We start from the raw sequence: 15,866 nt of genomic DNA on the forward strand, positions 1-15,866 counted from the left end.
GACCTCGTGATCCGCCCGTCTCGGCCTCCCAAAGTGCTGGGATTACAGGCTTGAGCCACCGCGCCCGGCCTTTTTTTTTGTATTTTTAATAGAGACGGGGTTTCACCATGTTGGCCAGGCTGGTTTCTAACTCCTGACCTCAAGTGATCCCCAGGCCTCGGCCTCCCAAAATGCTGAGATTACAGGCGTGAGCCACCATGCCTGGCCCCAACTAGGGACTTTTATATTTAAACACACTTCTGAATTCAAAACACTAAAGTCACATACCACAAGCCTGAGTTTATCAATAAGTTAGTGAAACCCCCAAGACCATCTTTAAGTCTTTTCACGGTTGTGATAACACCCTCCCAAGCCTTGCTAAGAAGAACACTTTTCTTGCAAAAGAGAAATGAAAGGGGCCAGAGTAGAAGATTGGTTCTCTAAGGAGAGGGCAGTGCTGTTCTTAAATAAAGAAGCTCCTTTCAGATAAGCAGAATCAGATTCCAGTTCAGTTGGTTTGCTGGCTACCCTTACTTTGAACTCTCATATTTAATCCAGCAGGCTTCAAAGCAGGTGAGAAAATGACCTACCACTTAAAAGCAATTTTTCCTTTTTCAGGAATTCTGGCCTTAGAGAATATCAGCTCTGATATAAGCACATTCCACATCTCCAGGGATTTATGCAACACTTTTTCATTGCTCTGTGTCTAATGTCAGACTAGGTTTTCATCTCAGCCAGGAGAAAAATCAGGGGGAAAAAATCCTACCTTGCTAAAAATGAAGTCTTATTCCACATAGCCTTATACCATGCAAAAGAAGAGGCATTAAAACCATTAGCCATTCTAGTTAATTCCCTTTCATTTCTCTAAATCTGATGTACAGTGAGAATTATTTAAAATCAGTCTCCACTGCCTGGCCTCACAATAACGCAATTTTTGTAACAAATGCATTTTAAGAAATTCAAATTCAGTTTGCTCTGGCATGTGAGCTATTACGAAAAGATATTAGATAAGAAAGAGACAATGGTAACAATAAAGAAATTTAGGAAAAATTTTAAAAGTCTGTCTTCTGAAATACAACAAGTATGTCTCAAAGATACTTCATCAATTTCTACTTTATTTGGCCATGAAATATCTGAGTTAACTGGAAATGCTAACACAGACAGTTTGTAACTTACCAACAGGTTCTGTTCTACAAGGTAGTTGCTTAGAACCTGAAACATTTCTTCACTTTCTACATTCATATACACATAATGTGCCAGAAGCATAGTAGTAACAATATATATATATATTTTTGAGACAGGGTCTTGCTCTGTTGCCCAGGCTGTAGTGCAGTAGTGAAATCTTGGCTCACTGCAGCCTCCACCTCCCAGGCTCAAGCGATCCTCCCGTTTCAGCCTCCTGAATAGCTGGGACCACAGGTACACACCACCACACCTGGCTAACTTTTCTGCATATTTGATAGAGATGGGGTTTCACCATGTTACCCAGGCTAGTCATGATCTCCTGAGCTCAAGCAATCCACCTGCCTTGGCCTCCCAAAGTGCTGGGATTACAGGCAGGAGAGCCATTGCACCTGGCCTACTAATAGTGTTTTTAAAATTATACCCAACCACCATTTATACTATAGTTTCTACGGAAAAATGCATTTTGAGCTGACTGTTAGGACATGTCTCCTTTAAACAAGAAGGAGGTAGGGTTTCCCACTATTGTTGCACTTTGGTGATGATGATGACAATGAAGGTAGCAACAACAGCTAACATTCACCTAGTTTTCACTGTGGGTAGACACAGTCCTTCCTAACACTTGAATCTTTTAAAGTCATTTAACGCTCACCAAAACCCATGAGAGGTAGTATTATTTTCATTTTACAACTAAGGCTAGAAAAGGTTAAGTAACTTACCTGACGTTGTACAGCAGTGTTTCAGGGCTAGAATTCAAAGCGCCTCCAGAGTCTATTTCATAACCACTCTGCAGTGCTGCCTCTTTTCCACCTTGACAAGGCAGCACTATTGAGCTGTTCTAAATTCCTCTTATTAGGCGTAGAGTACAGCAAGTTTCCCCAAGTTTTAAATGTATATATAGGATCACCTGGGGATCTTGTTAAAATGCAGATTCTGATTCAGAAGGTCTGGAGTGGTGCCTGAAGTTATGCATTTTTAATAAGCTCCTGGGTGATGGTGATGCTCCTACTGCATAGAGCACACTCTATGAAGTGGCGAAGAAGTGTAATTTAAGCCTCTAGTTCCCTTGCTGTTTGTCTGTCTATAAAGGTATTAACACATTGTGTTTATAAGCTGGAAACTGGCCGGGCATGGTGGCTCACGCCTGTAGTCCCAGCACTTTGGGAGGCCAAGGTGGGTTGATCACCTGAGGTCAGAAGTTCGAGACCAGCCTGGCCAACATGGCAAAACCCCATCTCTACTAAAAATAAAAAAGTTAGCCAGGTGTTGTGGCACGTGCCTATAGTCCCAGCTACGCAGGAGGCTGAGGCAGGAGAACTGCTTGAACCCAGAAGGCGGAGGTTGCAGTGAGCTGAGATCACATGGTTGCACTCCAGCCTGGGTGACAGAGCGAGACTCTGTCTCAAAAAGAAAAAGAAAAAGAAAAAAAAAGCTGGAAACTGCCCATACCACAGTCATTTCCCATTAACTCTTAATGGAACCTGACTTTGGAAATCCTGCACAAATACTGGTTTGCAGGAACTTTCAGTAAATACTTAGCCTTTAGGGTTTTAAAATGTACATGTAAGGGCCACAGGGATAAAAATGGGGCTCTAAAAGTTTTACCATTAGGCACATTCTTAACACTATATACCATCACCTATACAGACACCAAAATAAATGCTTGTTCATTATCCATCAACTGGAAAAGCAGTATATCAATAACTTTTGGTCTGCAAAAGAAGCTTCCACTTTAAAACATGTAATTATTCATTCTCAGTCTCTGCTAGAGGAGTGCTAAGGAACTTATGCTATGTAATCATAAAGGTTCTTCTGGTGCCATTAGTGACTGCCTAGGTAAAGGCAGACACTATATATATTAATTGTAGCTAGTATCCCATGGAAATATACTACTAACAGTTGGTATAGATCTATTTCAGATTCTAGATCTCCCTCCTTGCTCTATTTCACTTCCTTCCCACTCCACTTGCCTGAGACAAATCCAAGAATCATCTCTCCCACTGCTTGCCTGTGATCTCACATACACAGTTGCACATTTTCTTTCCAGCTATTAAATGGATGGAATTCTCTTTCTAGGCCATTTTTATTCCATGCCAGATTACATAGTAAGGTTATTTAAGTTTGAGATGCACTCACTCAACTATTAGCACTATTGCAAACAACAGTTACGAGTGTGATCACTGAGTGTTCATTTTACACTAAAAAGAAATAGAATAGTCAGTTTCCAAACCAAATAGCTATACTCCCTGAACAACAGTGGAAAGTCATTCTTCTTGAAGTTTGACCCAGAATCAAGTGCAGACTCAGACTCCTAGGCCTACAGCCAGTGGCAACTTAACACATTATATGGCTGACCTTCAGGGAAAAAGGGAAACCACTGCTCTTACCACTGGTGCCAGAAAAAAGCCAACTAATCTTTAAGGCACAAAATAAACTATTCTTAAGGCAGAAAAAGAAACTGTGAGGAAACAAGTTAGAATGGAGGCATATAGAGAAAAATACAGAAAATATATTACCAAGTAAGGACTAGTTTTTCCATGGTTCTCAGTGTTTTTATTTTGGGGAATATAATTAATCAGCATTTTCTTTTTGGGTTTTAACTCTTATTACCTGGTAGAAATGCAAAGATGTACAAGAAAGATGCATTTTTAAAAAGGCTTGGAGGCTGGGCATGGTGGCTCACGCCTGTAACCCCAGCACTTTGGGAAGCCGAGGCGGGTGGATCATAAGGTCAGGAGATTGAGACCATCCTGGCTAACATGGTGGAACCCTGTCTCTACTAAAAATACAAAAAAATTAGCTGGGCATGGTGGCAGGCGCCTGTAGTCCCAGCTACTCGGGAGGCTGAGGCAGGAGAATGGCGTGAAGCTGGGAGGTGGAGCTTGCAGTGAGCCGAGATCATCCCACTGCACTCCAGCCTGGGCAACTGGGCAAGACTCCATCTCAAAAAAAAAAGAAGAAGGCTTGGAGACTTAAAGGCAATTATCTTTGCTAATTTTACTTTGAGCCAGTGACATTAATTAACAAGTTTATATAGAAGAGTAAATAGTTGCTGGGCATGGCGGCTCATGCCTGTAATCCCAGCACGTTGGGAGGCCGAGGCGGGCAGATCACTTGAGCCCAGGAGTTCAAGACCAGCCTGGGCAACGTGGCAAAACCCTGCCTCTACAAAAAATACAAACATTAGCTGGGCATGGTGGCATATGCCTATAGTCCTAGGTACTCAGGGGGCTGAAGCAGGACGACTGTTGAACGCAGGAGGCAGAGGCGGCAGTGAGCTGAGATCGTACCACTACACTCCAGCCTGGGTGACAGAGTGAGACCTTATCTCAAAAAAAAAAAAAAAAAAGAGTCAATAGTGATGGGATACCCACTCTAATATCAGTCCTCAAGTATTAACTGGTTCAGGAATTGGAGAAGCAGTTCAAAACTAAAGGGTAAAAATGAAAATAAAGATCTACACATGGTTCTATATCCAAGTCTGGGGAAGGTCAGTAAGAACAAGCAGACACAATAACTTGGAGAATCTTTGAGACATAGGCACATTCTGTACCTAGGGACCAATGTCTCATCTGTCCCCCTGCCTTATGTACTTATTATCCATCCTAGTTGTGCTCTTGAGTTTAAAGTTCAACAAATCCTGAGAACGAATGATTCCATTTAAATGAAAAAAATCAAAGGGTTTGTTTACAAAATAGGGTATTTTTTAAAATACCAAAGATAGTAACAAATGCTATGTTTATCATCAAAAGTGATCCATAAGAGCAAACTTTATAATGTTATACTGTTATAATCTTATATTGTATTATTTAAACTTTTAAGCAACAGAAGTAGCTCAGATCACCAAAAATTTATGTTTGACATATTTATGGCAGCAGCTATACAAATCAATTCCTTTAATTTACAACAAATATCTTCCACTGTTCAGCTGAGTTAGCACAGGCAGATCAGAGATGGTTTCTTGTGTGTTTTACAAATAATCCACACAAGTCCTTGAGATCATACTTACAGCTTTAGCAAAAATACCCATGATTTCAGGAAACTGGTGTGTGAGAATGGCTATCATTGCTGTAGAAGAGCAAAATCCTGCTGTGAAATGGATGAACAAAGGAAGCTCCTTCTTTGGGTAAACAGAAACATGATGAAAGGCTGCAAGGGAGAATAGGTAAGAATCAATTTTATTTCAGAATAACATGTAAGTAAGTCTTAATCTTTTCAAATGAAATCTGTTTTTAAAAACAAAAAAGAAAAAAACATTTAAAAACCAAGTCTCTGGCTAAGCAAGGTAGAAGACAGTTATCCATTACTTATCCCAGCATCAACAGCATATCTAAATAGACAGACAACTGTGCTGGGCGTGGGAACAGGATGGCATCATGGGAAAGAACATTGATTACAAAGTCATGCTGAGGTGACTTTGAAAAAAAAAGCTTTGTCACTTATTAGCTATGTGATCTTGAATAAGTTGCTAAACCCTCTAGAAGTTGCTATGGAGAGTTGTAATGATGAACATTTTAAGTGCTTAATAAATGTGAGTTGCAGCCACGGGTGGCGGCTCATGTCTGTAATCCCAGCACTTTGGTGGTGCTGAAGAGGAGAATTGCTTAAAGCCAGGCATTTGACACTAGTCTAAGCAAAATAGTGAGACCCCCATCTCTTAAAAATTTTTAAAAATTAGCCCAGCATGGTGGTGTGTGCCTGTAGTCCCAGCTACGCAGGAGGATGAGGTGGGAAAATCACTGGAGCCCAGGAGTTTGAGGTTGCAGTGAGCTATGATCATTCTACTGCACTCCAGCCTGGGTGACAGATCTGTCTCCAAATAAATACATAAATCTGAGTTGCTACTTTTTTTTTTTTTTTTTGAAGAAGAGTCTTGCTCTGTTACCCAGGCTAAAGTGCAGTGACACGATCTTGGCTCACTGCAACCTCTGCCGCCCAGGTTTAAGTGACTCTTGTGCCTTAGCCTCCCAAGTAGCTGGGATTACAGGCACAGGCCACCACGCCCAGTTACTTTTTTGTATTTTTAGTAGAGAGGGGTTTTGCCACGTTGGCCAGGCAGGTCTCAAACTCCTGGCCAAAAGTGATCTGTCCACCTTGGCCTCCCAAAGTGCTGGGATTACAGGTGTGAGCCACCACACCTGGCCTTGAGTTGTTATTAATTATTGTTCTTTGGGAGCTCAAAAACTAGTATGGAGAAAGAGGCAGACACGTCATTGGTGATTTCCTAGAACTATCAGTTAATAATTTTATCCAGTTATTAATGTGTTTATATATGTGGCATTTCATTAGGCACTGTAAAAACTAAAGTAGGTAAGCTGGGAGCAGTGGCTCACGCCTGTAATCCCAGCAATCCCAGCACTTTGAGACGTCAAGGCAGGAGGATCACGAGCTCAAGAGATCGAGACCATCCTGGCCAACATGGTGAAACCCCGTCTCTGCTAAAAATATAAAAATTAGGTGGGCGTGGTGGCATGCGCCTGTAGTCCTAGCTACTCAGGAAGGCGGAGGCAGGAGAATCACCTAAACCCGGGAGGCAGAGGCTGCAGTGAGCCAAGATCACGCCACTGCACTCCAGCCTGGCAACAGAGCAAGACTCTGTCTCAAAAATAAATAAATAGATAAATAAATAAATAAAGTAGGTAGGCCAGGCATGGTTGTTCATGTCTGTAATTCCAGCACTTTGGGAGGCCAAGGCGGGTGAATCACTTGAGGTCAGGGGTTTGAGACCAGGTTGGCCAACATAGTGAAACCCCATCTCTACTAAAAATAGAAAGATTAGCCAGGCATGGTGATGTGCACCTGTAGTCACAGCTACTTGGGAGGCTGAGGCAGGAGGATGGCTAGAACCTGAGAGGCGGAGGTTGCAGCGAGCCAAGATCATGCCACTGTACTCTAGCCTGGGCAACAGAGCAAGACGCTATCTCAAAACAAAACAAAACAAAACAAAACCTAAACTAGCAAACCAAAGGCCTAGGATTCTGACCATAAGTAAAGTCCCTTATCTTATTTTACCATATTTACACATTTACTCAGCTATTATTATTCTAGTGATTGGATATTTCATTATCAATTATACTCAAGTATTTATATTTTATTTGAAATTTGAAAATACTTGAATAATAATACTGAGATGAGCCTATTAGAGTACTTAACATGCAGTAGGTGCTCAATAAATGTCTGCTAAACTGAGAGCTATTCTGGGACTTCATTAGGCCAGGAAGTTGACCGCTTAGGGCTGGATAATAACCCAGGAATTTCTGATGTAATATCCTGCATTAGTAAGGGATGACTAATTTTGTGCTGAACCAAGGTCAGCTATAAATTTCACTTTTAAAACATAATGATTCACAGAGATTACACCTAAGCTTCCTTCAACAGCTATATTTTAATTTTTATTTTACTATATTCAGAAAGTATATACCAAAACACAAACTCATTAAAAGTCCAGAAAATTTCCAGAACCTTGAGCCTTGTTTAAAGTAAAAGCACATCAAAATGGAAGTTTTAAAAGGTAGAAACATTAGAAACTGTAGAGAACATTGTGTTTTCAGCACCCAAAGAATCAGTCAGCAGTCCCCTTTGCCCTGTCCCTCAGCTGTGAGATGCCAACTTCTTCTTCTTCCCAACTTCAAATCAAGAGAAACAAACCCTGGTATTCAAGAAGGTGGGAAACACATACAATACAGCAAAGTTAATAATATTAGCTAACCTATATAGCATTTTATGGTTTATAAAGAACTTTAATTTATATTAACTCATTTAATTCTTTTCAGTAACCGTAAGAGATAGTAGTATTATTCTCAGTTTATAAGGTAGAAAACTGCATAGCTTTAGTAAGGAAATTTCCTGAAATATGAGATTTTTATACTGTAGGAGAGACCTAATTATTTCTTTCTGGATTACTTTCTGTAGATTCATTTGTCAGTCAATGTTTGGCTAACACATCAAAATAATAGATGACTGACTATTACAGAAACACTCCCTTGGAACGAAAGTTCAAATTTCATCACTGGCTTGTAGAGAAAAATTTATCAGAAGGCATAAAAGACGCCTAAATAGCTACGTGAACTAGGGGAATAGTTCAACTCTGAACTTATGAGGTCCATAAGCAAATTCCAGAATGCGGTAAGTCATATCAAGGTTGAAGGAAAATTAAAAACAAAAAACATTAAGTACTCCTGGGTATTAAAACTCCATATTGTTAACAATTTGTTCATTCTACCATAGCCACAGACAGAAAAAATACTCTAAGAACATAAAATATAATCAAACAAAACACCCCAGCATATTACCCCTCTCCTACCTTCTGGAGTTTGCATCCTATATGGAGTTGGAATTTATAAAAGTCTTGCCAAAAATAAACTGGTCTTATAGCTTATAGTTTTGACAAAATGATAATAACCCTGATTTTATTCATATTACTATGTAAAATTGGCCTTATATTAGACAACCTTTGTAATAATTTACAAAGGAGGGCATTATTTTAGGCTAAATGTATTAGCTTAATATAATACACTCTTGCGTACATCATGACGTTCCATAATTTAAGGTCCATTCTTTTGCCTTAAATATACTTGTTCCCGTTAAAATGGAAAGACAATAAGAACAACTACCACTACCACCACTTCAGGAAGAAAAATACAATTTCTCTCATTAATGACATCTTAATTGCTAGAGTCAATGAATTCTTCTTAGTATTTACTTTACCTATTATCTCAGATATTCCTCCTCACTTGGAAATTTCTTCTTCCTTTTAGTTCTAGGATATCTAGTTTTAGTTATTGTCCTGTCTCTCCGACAACCTCTTCACTGAATCTTCAACTCTTTCTGCCACTCATTCCTTAGACATTTTTAAGGAATGCACCCATGGTTCCAGCCTCAGTTCAATTGTCACTGCATACAGTTTTCCTTAGTGATTTCATTTATGCCTAGGACTTCTTTTGCTACTTAGAAAATGATGACTCCCAAGTCTGTTTTTTGAGATGTACAGAGGAAGATATATGAGGACCACTGGCAATTTTATTTATACAACCTAATCTTGTCTTAGGCCACAGCTGACTGGACAAGGAGTAAACACCTGGATAAATTTCATTCTCTCTCTCCCAGAAGTTTTAGAAGTGGGATTGAGGCTGGTTGCAGTGGCTTACACCTGTAATCCCAACACTTGTTGAGGCAGGCAGATCACTTGAGCTCAGGAGTTCAAGACCAGGCTGGGCAACATGGTGAAACCTCATCTCTACCAAAAATACAAAAATTAGCCAGGCATGGTGGCACATGCCTGTGGTCCCAACTACTTAGGAGGCAGAGTGGGGAGGATCTTTTGAGCCTGAGAAGTCGAGGCTGCAGTGAGCCGTGAATGTGCCACTGCATTCCCGCCTGACAGTGAAATCCTGTCTCAAAAAAAAAAAAAAAGGAAAAAAAAAAGAAAAGAAAAGAAAAAGTGAGATTGAGATACTATTGATTCTGTATTGTTTGCCTGAACTCATGACATGTAAACAGAGGGCTGTAGGGGCCTCAAGTTTGGCCACATGGTCTATGAAGAAAGCCAAACTGTAAAGAGAAAAGATGTAAGAATGAAGTGGATACACTGAGAGAAACAGCAATGACAGATCACAGAAAGAGAAAATGGGGCTGGGGAGGGAGGAAAGGAAAGTAAGAATAGGAAAGACTGAAAAAAGCATCTAGGGACAGAGATATTCAAATAATTGATTCCTGGAAATCCTAATGACTTTCTAGTCCCCAGTTCTAGTCCCTTACGAAGTTCAAATATAATTGTTGATTTTGAGTTCTCTGATAATCCGGTGTTCTTCCAACAAATCACTAAGTATGTTTAAGCTAGTTCAAAGTTGCTCTCTATTACTTACGCCTATAACATTCACTAATTATAAATATTATATGTTTACTTTATAATCTATATTATATATATAACTTAAAAATACATCTATACCTATATATTACTTACAGAGATAAAATATAGACTTGTATGTATATGTGTTAAGTAGATTATACAAGAAAATATTTAAGCATATAAATTTCTATATATGTACATATATATACACACATATACAGGTATGCATGTATATATGGATGAGATGTTACACAGGAAACACAGTCAAAGCTTGAACTTATTTATTTCCCCAACCCCTATTCCCAAACTGGCTCCTCCTTCGATAGGATAGATTTACCATTCTCCAAGTCACCCAAGTTAGAAAATTGAGAATCATTCTTGACCTCCTAGAGAGCTAGGCTCTCTCTCTCTCTCTCTCTCTCTGTCTTTCTTTGACAGAGTCTTGCTTTGTCACCCAGGCTGGAGTGCAATGGCACGATCTCGGCTCACTGCAACCTCTACCTCCTGAGTTCAAGCAATTCTCCTGCCTCAGCCTCCTGAGTAGCTGGGATTACAGGCGTGAGCCACCATACCTGGTTAACTTTTGTATTTTTAGTAGAGATGGGGTTTTGCCATGTTGGCCAGGCTGGTCTTGAACTCCTGACCTCAAGTGATCTGCCCAGCTCAGCCTCCCAAAGAGCTGGGATTACAGGCGTGAGCCACCATACCTGGTTAACTTTTGTATTTTTAGTAGAGATGGGGTTTTGCCATGTTGGCCAGGCTGGTCTTGAACTCCTGACCTCAAGTGATCTGCCCAGCTCAGCCTCCCAAAGAGCTGGGATTACAGGCGTGAGCCACCATACCTGGTTAACTTTGGTATTTTTAGTAGAGATGGGGTTTTGCCATGTTGGCCAGGCTGGTCTCGAACTCCTGACCTCCAGTGATCTGCCCATCTCAGCCTCCCACAGAGCTGGGATTACAGGCGTGAGTCCCTGTGCCCAGCCCTTCTCAAGCTTTCTTATAATATATTCTATACATGTAGCATTTAACACATTGTTCATCATCTTTTTTTTTTTTTTTTTTTTTCGAGAGTCTTACTCTGTTGCCCAGGCTGGTGTGCAGTGGCGCAATCTCAGCTCACTGTGACCTCCATCTCCCAGGTTCAAGCGATTCTCCTGCCGCAGCCTTCCGAGTAGTTGGCATCACTGGCACGCACCACCATGCTGGGCTAATTTTTTGTATTTTTAGTAGAAATGGGGTTTCACCATGTTGGCCAGGCTGGTCTCGGACTCCTGACCTCAGGTGATCTGCTCGCCTCAACCTCCCAAAGTGCTGGGATTACAAATGTGAACCACTGTGCCTGGCCTGTCCATCATCTTTTTATCAACCTTATCAGCAGCCTAGGAGTTCAGAATAGGGTGAGAGGGAGAAGGCACTAATATTTAGCATTTTAGTTAAGTACTTACAATGTGCCAGCCATGTTTATAAGAATACATTAATGAATTTGATTAATTCAACCAATATTTATTAAATAACAATTTTTATAGCAACCATTACAAGAGATACAGGAACAATGGCCAGGTGCAGTGGCTCACACTTGTAATCCTAGCACTTTGGGAGGCCAAGGTAGGTGGATCACTTGAGGCCAGAAGTTCCAGACCAGCCTGGCCACCATGGTAAAACCCTGTCTGTACTAAAAATACAAAAAAATTAGCTGGGTGTGGTGGTGGGCGCCTGTAATCCCAGCTACTCTGGAGGTTGAGGCAGGAGAATCACTTGATCCTGGGAGGCAGAGGTTGCAGTAAGCCGAGATGAGGCCATTGCACTCCAGTCAGGGCAACAAGGTAGGAAACTCCATCTAAAAAAAAAAAAGAAAAAAGAAGAGAATCCTGGCCTTCAAGGAGTTTACAGTCTAAAAGGGGAGATTAAGAAGTACATAAAGCACTCTGAGAATTCAGAGAAGGAAGAGATCACTTAGCAGATAAAGGAAAATAAAAAACACTAGGAGAAAAACACCAGCATACTCAGGTTGCCATAATCTCTCCTAAATTTTCATTTATCAGTTTAAACTTATCAACTAATTAAGTTTGACAGTTGTAAACCTGCAACTTTCCTTCCTAGACTTCAGTTCTAATGGCTCAGTATTGTGAAAACTGTAGCACAGGTTTACATCATATAAGAAAACATGGTCCTAGTGTTTACAGCCTTCGGCAAGGTTGCTTCTCAGCTAAATCATAAAAAGAGAAGTTAAACAGAAATGTACTAGTTTACAGAGAGAAGAACAGATGATAAGGCAGCTGAGACACAAAGTGTAGACTGTTCTTTTGAGAAGCCTGGCTTCCTAAAGGCAGGAACTAGACTGAAACACTATCAGCAATCATAATCCTACATATTTCTGGTTCTCCTTCTAGTTCTTTGGCTGCTCTTTTTCAAATCGTTCTTCATAAAGATTGTTTGGGTCCTTTGCCTTTCTATATACATTTTAGAATAAGCTTGTTACTTTGTGTGTGTGTGTGTGTGTGTGTGCGCGCGCACGTGCAAAATCCCTCCTGGGATTTTGATAGGGATTGTATTGAATCTATAGATCAATCTGGAGAGAACTGTCATCTAAATAATATTGGGGCCAGGTACGGTGGCTCATGCCTGTAGGCTCAGCACTTTAGGATGCTGAGGCAGGTGGATTTCTTGACTCCAGGAGTTCGCAACCAGCCTGGGCAACAGGGCGAAACTCTCTTTCTACCAAAAATACAAAAATTAGCCAGGCGTGGTGGCAGGCACCTGTAATCTCAGCTACTCGGGAGGCTGAGGCACGAGAATCGCCTGAACCCAGGAGGCAGAGGTTGCAATGACCCGAGATCGTGCCACTGCGCTCCAGCCTGGGCGAGAGTAAGAGTTGGTCTCAAATAAATAAATAAGTAAATATAATTGGGTCTTCCAACCCATCAATATGGAATGTCTCTCCATTTATTTAGTTTTTCTTTAATTTCTCTCAGCAATATTTTAGTGTACATGTCTTAAATTTCTTTTGTTAAATTTATTCCTAAGTAGTTTTTGTTGTTATTATGATTGCTACTCTTTTCTAAATTCAATTTTCAGATTGTTCATTACTAATACATAGATATATAATTAATATTAGATATATAATATATATTATAATATATAATTATATATTAGATATATAATTAATATTAATATAATTATCTTATATTCTACAACCCTGTTGAACTCATTTATTAGTTCTAAGAGTATTTTCATTTTTATGGATTTCTTAGGATTTCCTATATAGAAGATCATGTCACCTTTGAATAAGGAGAGTTTTACTTCCTCCTTGCCAATACGAATGCCTCTTATTTCTTTTTCTTGCCTGGTAACACCAGCTAGAACCTCTAGTAGAATATTGAATAGAAGTGGTGACAATAGATATCCTTGTCTTATTCCCGATCTTAGGGGGAAAGCATTCAGTCTTTTACCATTAAGTATAATGTTAATTGTGGGTTTTTCAGGGATTTTTTTTTAAATCAGGTTGAGGAAGTCCCCTTCAATTTGTAGTTTGTTGAGATTTTTTCTTTTTATCTTGAATGAGAGCCAGATTTTGTCAAATGCTTTTTCTGCATCTATTGTGCTTTATTCTATTAACTATGGTACATTACATTTTCAGATGTTAAACCAAACTTGCATTTGTGAGGTAAATCCCACTTGGTCATGGTATATAAGCCTTTCTGTATGTTGCTAGATTCAGTTTCCTAATATTTTGTTGAAGATGTTTGTGTCTATATTCATAAGGGCTGTTGTTTTATAGTCTTTTTATATCATATTATCTTTGGTTTTGGTATCAGGAAGATATTGCTCTCATCAAATGATTTGGGGAGTATTCTTTCCTCATTTATTTTCTGAGTTTGTGAAGGATTGGCATTATTTCTTTTCTAAATGTTTGTAAGATGACAGTTCTTGTTAATATCTTTAATCTTGGTGTCCTTTGTTGCATTTAGCACAGGGTTTTGCTCAATAATTATTTGGAAATAAATTGAATTAGACAACTACATCCCAGAAGTAGCTAAAATAGTATTTAAACAGTGTCCTGAATTTCAACCAAAGGCACTTTTAAAATGGAGAATACTATGACAAACAATCTAAACTTAAAACTACTTGTAAGTTTAAGAAAACTAAAATATTTACTTACTAGGTAATAGCTCTCTATCAGCCATCTCTGTGCAGCTGGGATAAGGGTAAAATAGATGTCCTTTCTCTAACGGGTGTGGAATCATTCTAAAAGCTGAGAAAAAAAAGCTTGTGTTGATACTCAATTCTGTCTCATTTACCATCCTATACTATAGATCAAAGCTATTTTGGAGACAAATTTATATAAAAATTTCACATAGTATTTTATTTTCTTTTTTAGTGAGACATTTAGATACAAGAAACAAAGTAAGCAAAAGAATGAATAAGGGGAAGGATAAGATTTATTTAGGTAATAGTGAACGGTCTAGTCTGGCTGGAGTAAAACTATAGGGAGTGGTAGATGAGACTGGCTGGGTCCTTCTTTGGTTCAGTCTCCTCATTACAAACACAACTGATAATTCCAAAGAAGAATTGATAATTCTGCTTCTTACAGAAATCTTCATATAACTGGGATGTATATAACTGTTGTGGCCATTACTACTGGCAACCTAAAATAGTTTTCAATGGCTCCTAACTTCACATGTGGGTTTCACCAAAGCTTTCTATGAGCAGATTTTTTTTTTTTTTGAGACAGAGTCTTGCTCTGTCGCCCAGGCTGGAGCGCAGTGGCGCGATCTCAGCTCACTACAAGCTCTGCCTCCCAGGTTCCCGCCATTCTCCTGCCTCAGCCTGCCGAATAGCTGGGACTACAGGTGCCTGCCACCACGCCTGGTTAATTTTTTGTATTTTTAGTAGAGACGGGGTTTCACCATGTTAGCCAGGATGGTTTCGATCTCCTGACCTTGTGATCTGCCCACCTTGGCCTCCCAAAGTGCTGGGATTACAAGCGTGAGCCACCGTGCCCAGCCTATGAGCAGATCTTAATCTAGATCAGGGGTCACCAAAGTATGGCCCTTTGGCCAGGTCTGGCCCACTAGGTTTTTGTAAATAAAACTTTATTGGAACATAGTTATGCCATTCATTTACATATTGGCTAAGGCTGTTTTCATGTTACAAGAATCAAGTAGCTGTGAAAAAGACTGTATGGCCCACAAAATCTAAAATATTTACTATTTAGCACCTTACAGGAAAAGTTTGCCCACTCCGATCTAGATTATCACCAACTACTGTAGATTTATTAAAGAAGAAATCTTTATTGATCTATTCCATTAGCTAAGTACATAAATCTTTAACACTGTCAATAGGTTCTTGGAAACTGTGACTTTAAGTGAAATGTCATATAATAAATGACAATTTTACCATAGGCTAACTGATATAAACAAGAGTTAAGTTCCTTGGTCACAAAACATCACCAAACTTCTACATAAAGATTCAAAACACTTCTTATATTAAACATTGAAATAAATGTGAGCTATACATACATTTAAGATTCATAAAAACAGGATCATTATTTACCCAATTATTTTAGTTCAGGGTCAAGCATGGCCAGAGCCTATCATGGCAGCCCAGGGTGCAAGGCAGAAACCCACCCTGGACAAGACACCATTCCAGTATACCACTCGCACACACCCCCACACTCACTCATACTGAGACAATTTCGATACACCAATTAACCTAATGTGCACATCTTTGGGATGTAAGGGGAAACCCACACAGGCATGGGAATATCTTGCAAACTTCACACAGACAATGGTCCTGGCTGGAAATCTGTTTTTTGTTTTTTTTTCCCTCATCAACATTATAATAAATAATGTTGAAT

At 39.6% G+C, this 15,866-nt stretch overlaps 1 protein-coding gene across 4 annotated transcripts in view; it reads right to left on the bottom strand.

The window, feature by feature from the left end:
• ST7L (suppression of tumorigenicity 7 like) overlaps nt 1–15,866 on the bottom strand; it is a 106,881-nt gene that overhangs the window by 20,819 nt on the left and 70,196 nt on the right. For 3 of the 4 annotated variants that reach the window (XM_012000759.1, XM_012000758.1, XM_012000761.1), the window contains 2 exons: nt 14,169–14,261; nt 5,171–5,310 (listed from right to left, as the gene is read on the bottom strand). In XM_012000759.1, the coding sequence (XP_011856149.1) occupies nt 5,171–5,310; nt 14,169–14,261 (233 nt within the window). The remainder of the gene's footprint in view (nt 1–5,170; nt 5,311–14,168; nt 14,262–15,866) is intronic. The other variant, XM_012000760.1, reaches the window with a different exon arrangement.

Source organism: Mandrillus leucophaeus, unplaced genomic scaffold (assembly GCF_000951045.1).
Source record: "Mandrillus leucophaeus isolate KB7577 unplaced genomic scaffold, Mleu.le_1.0 Scaffold64, whole genome shotgun sequence".
NCBI lineage: Eukaryota > Metazoa > Chordata > Mammalia > Primates > Cercopithecidae > Mandrillus > Mandrillus leucophaeus.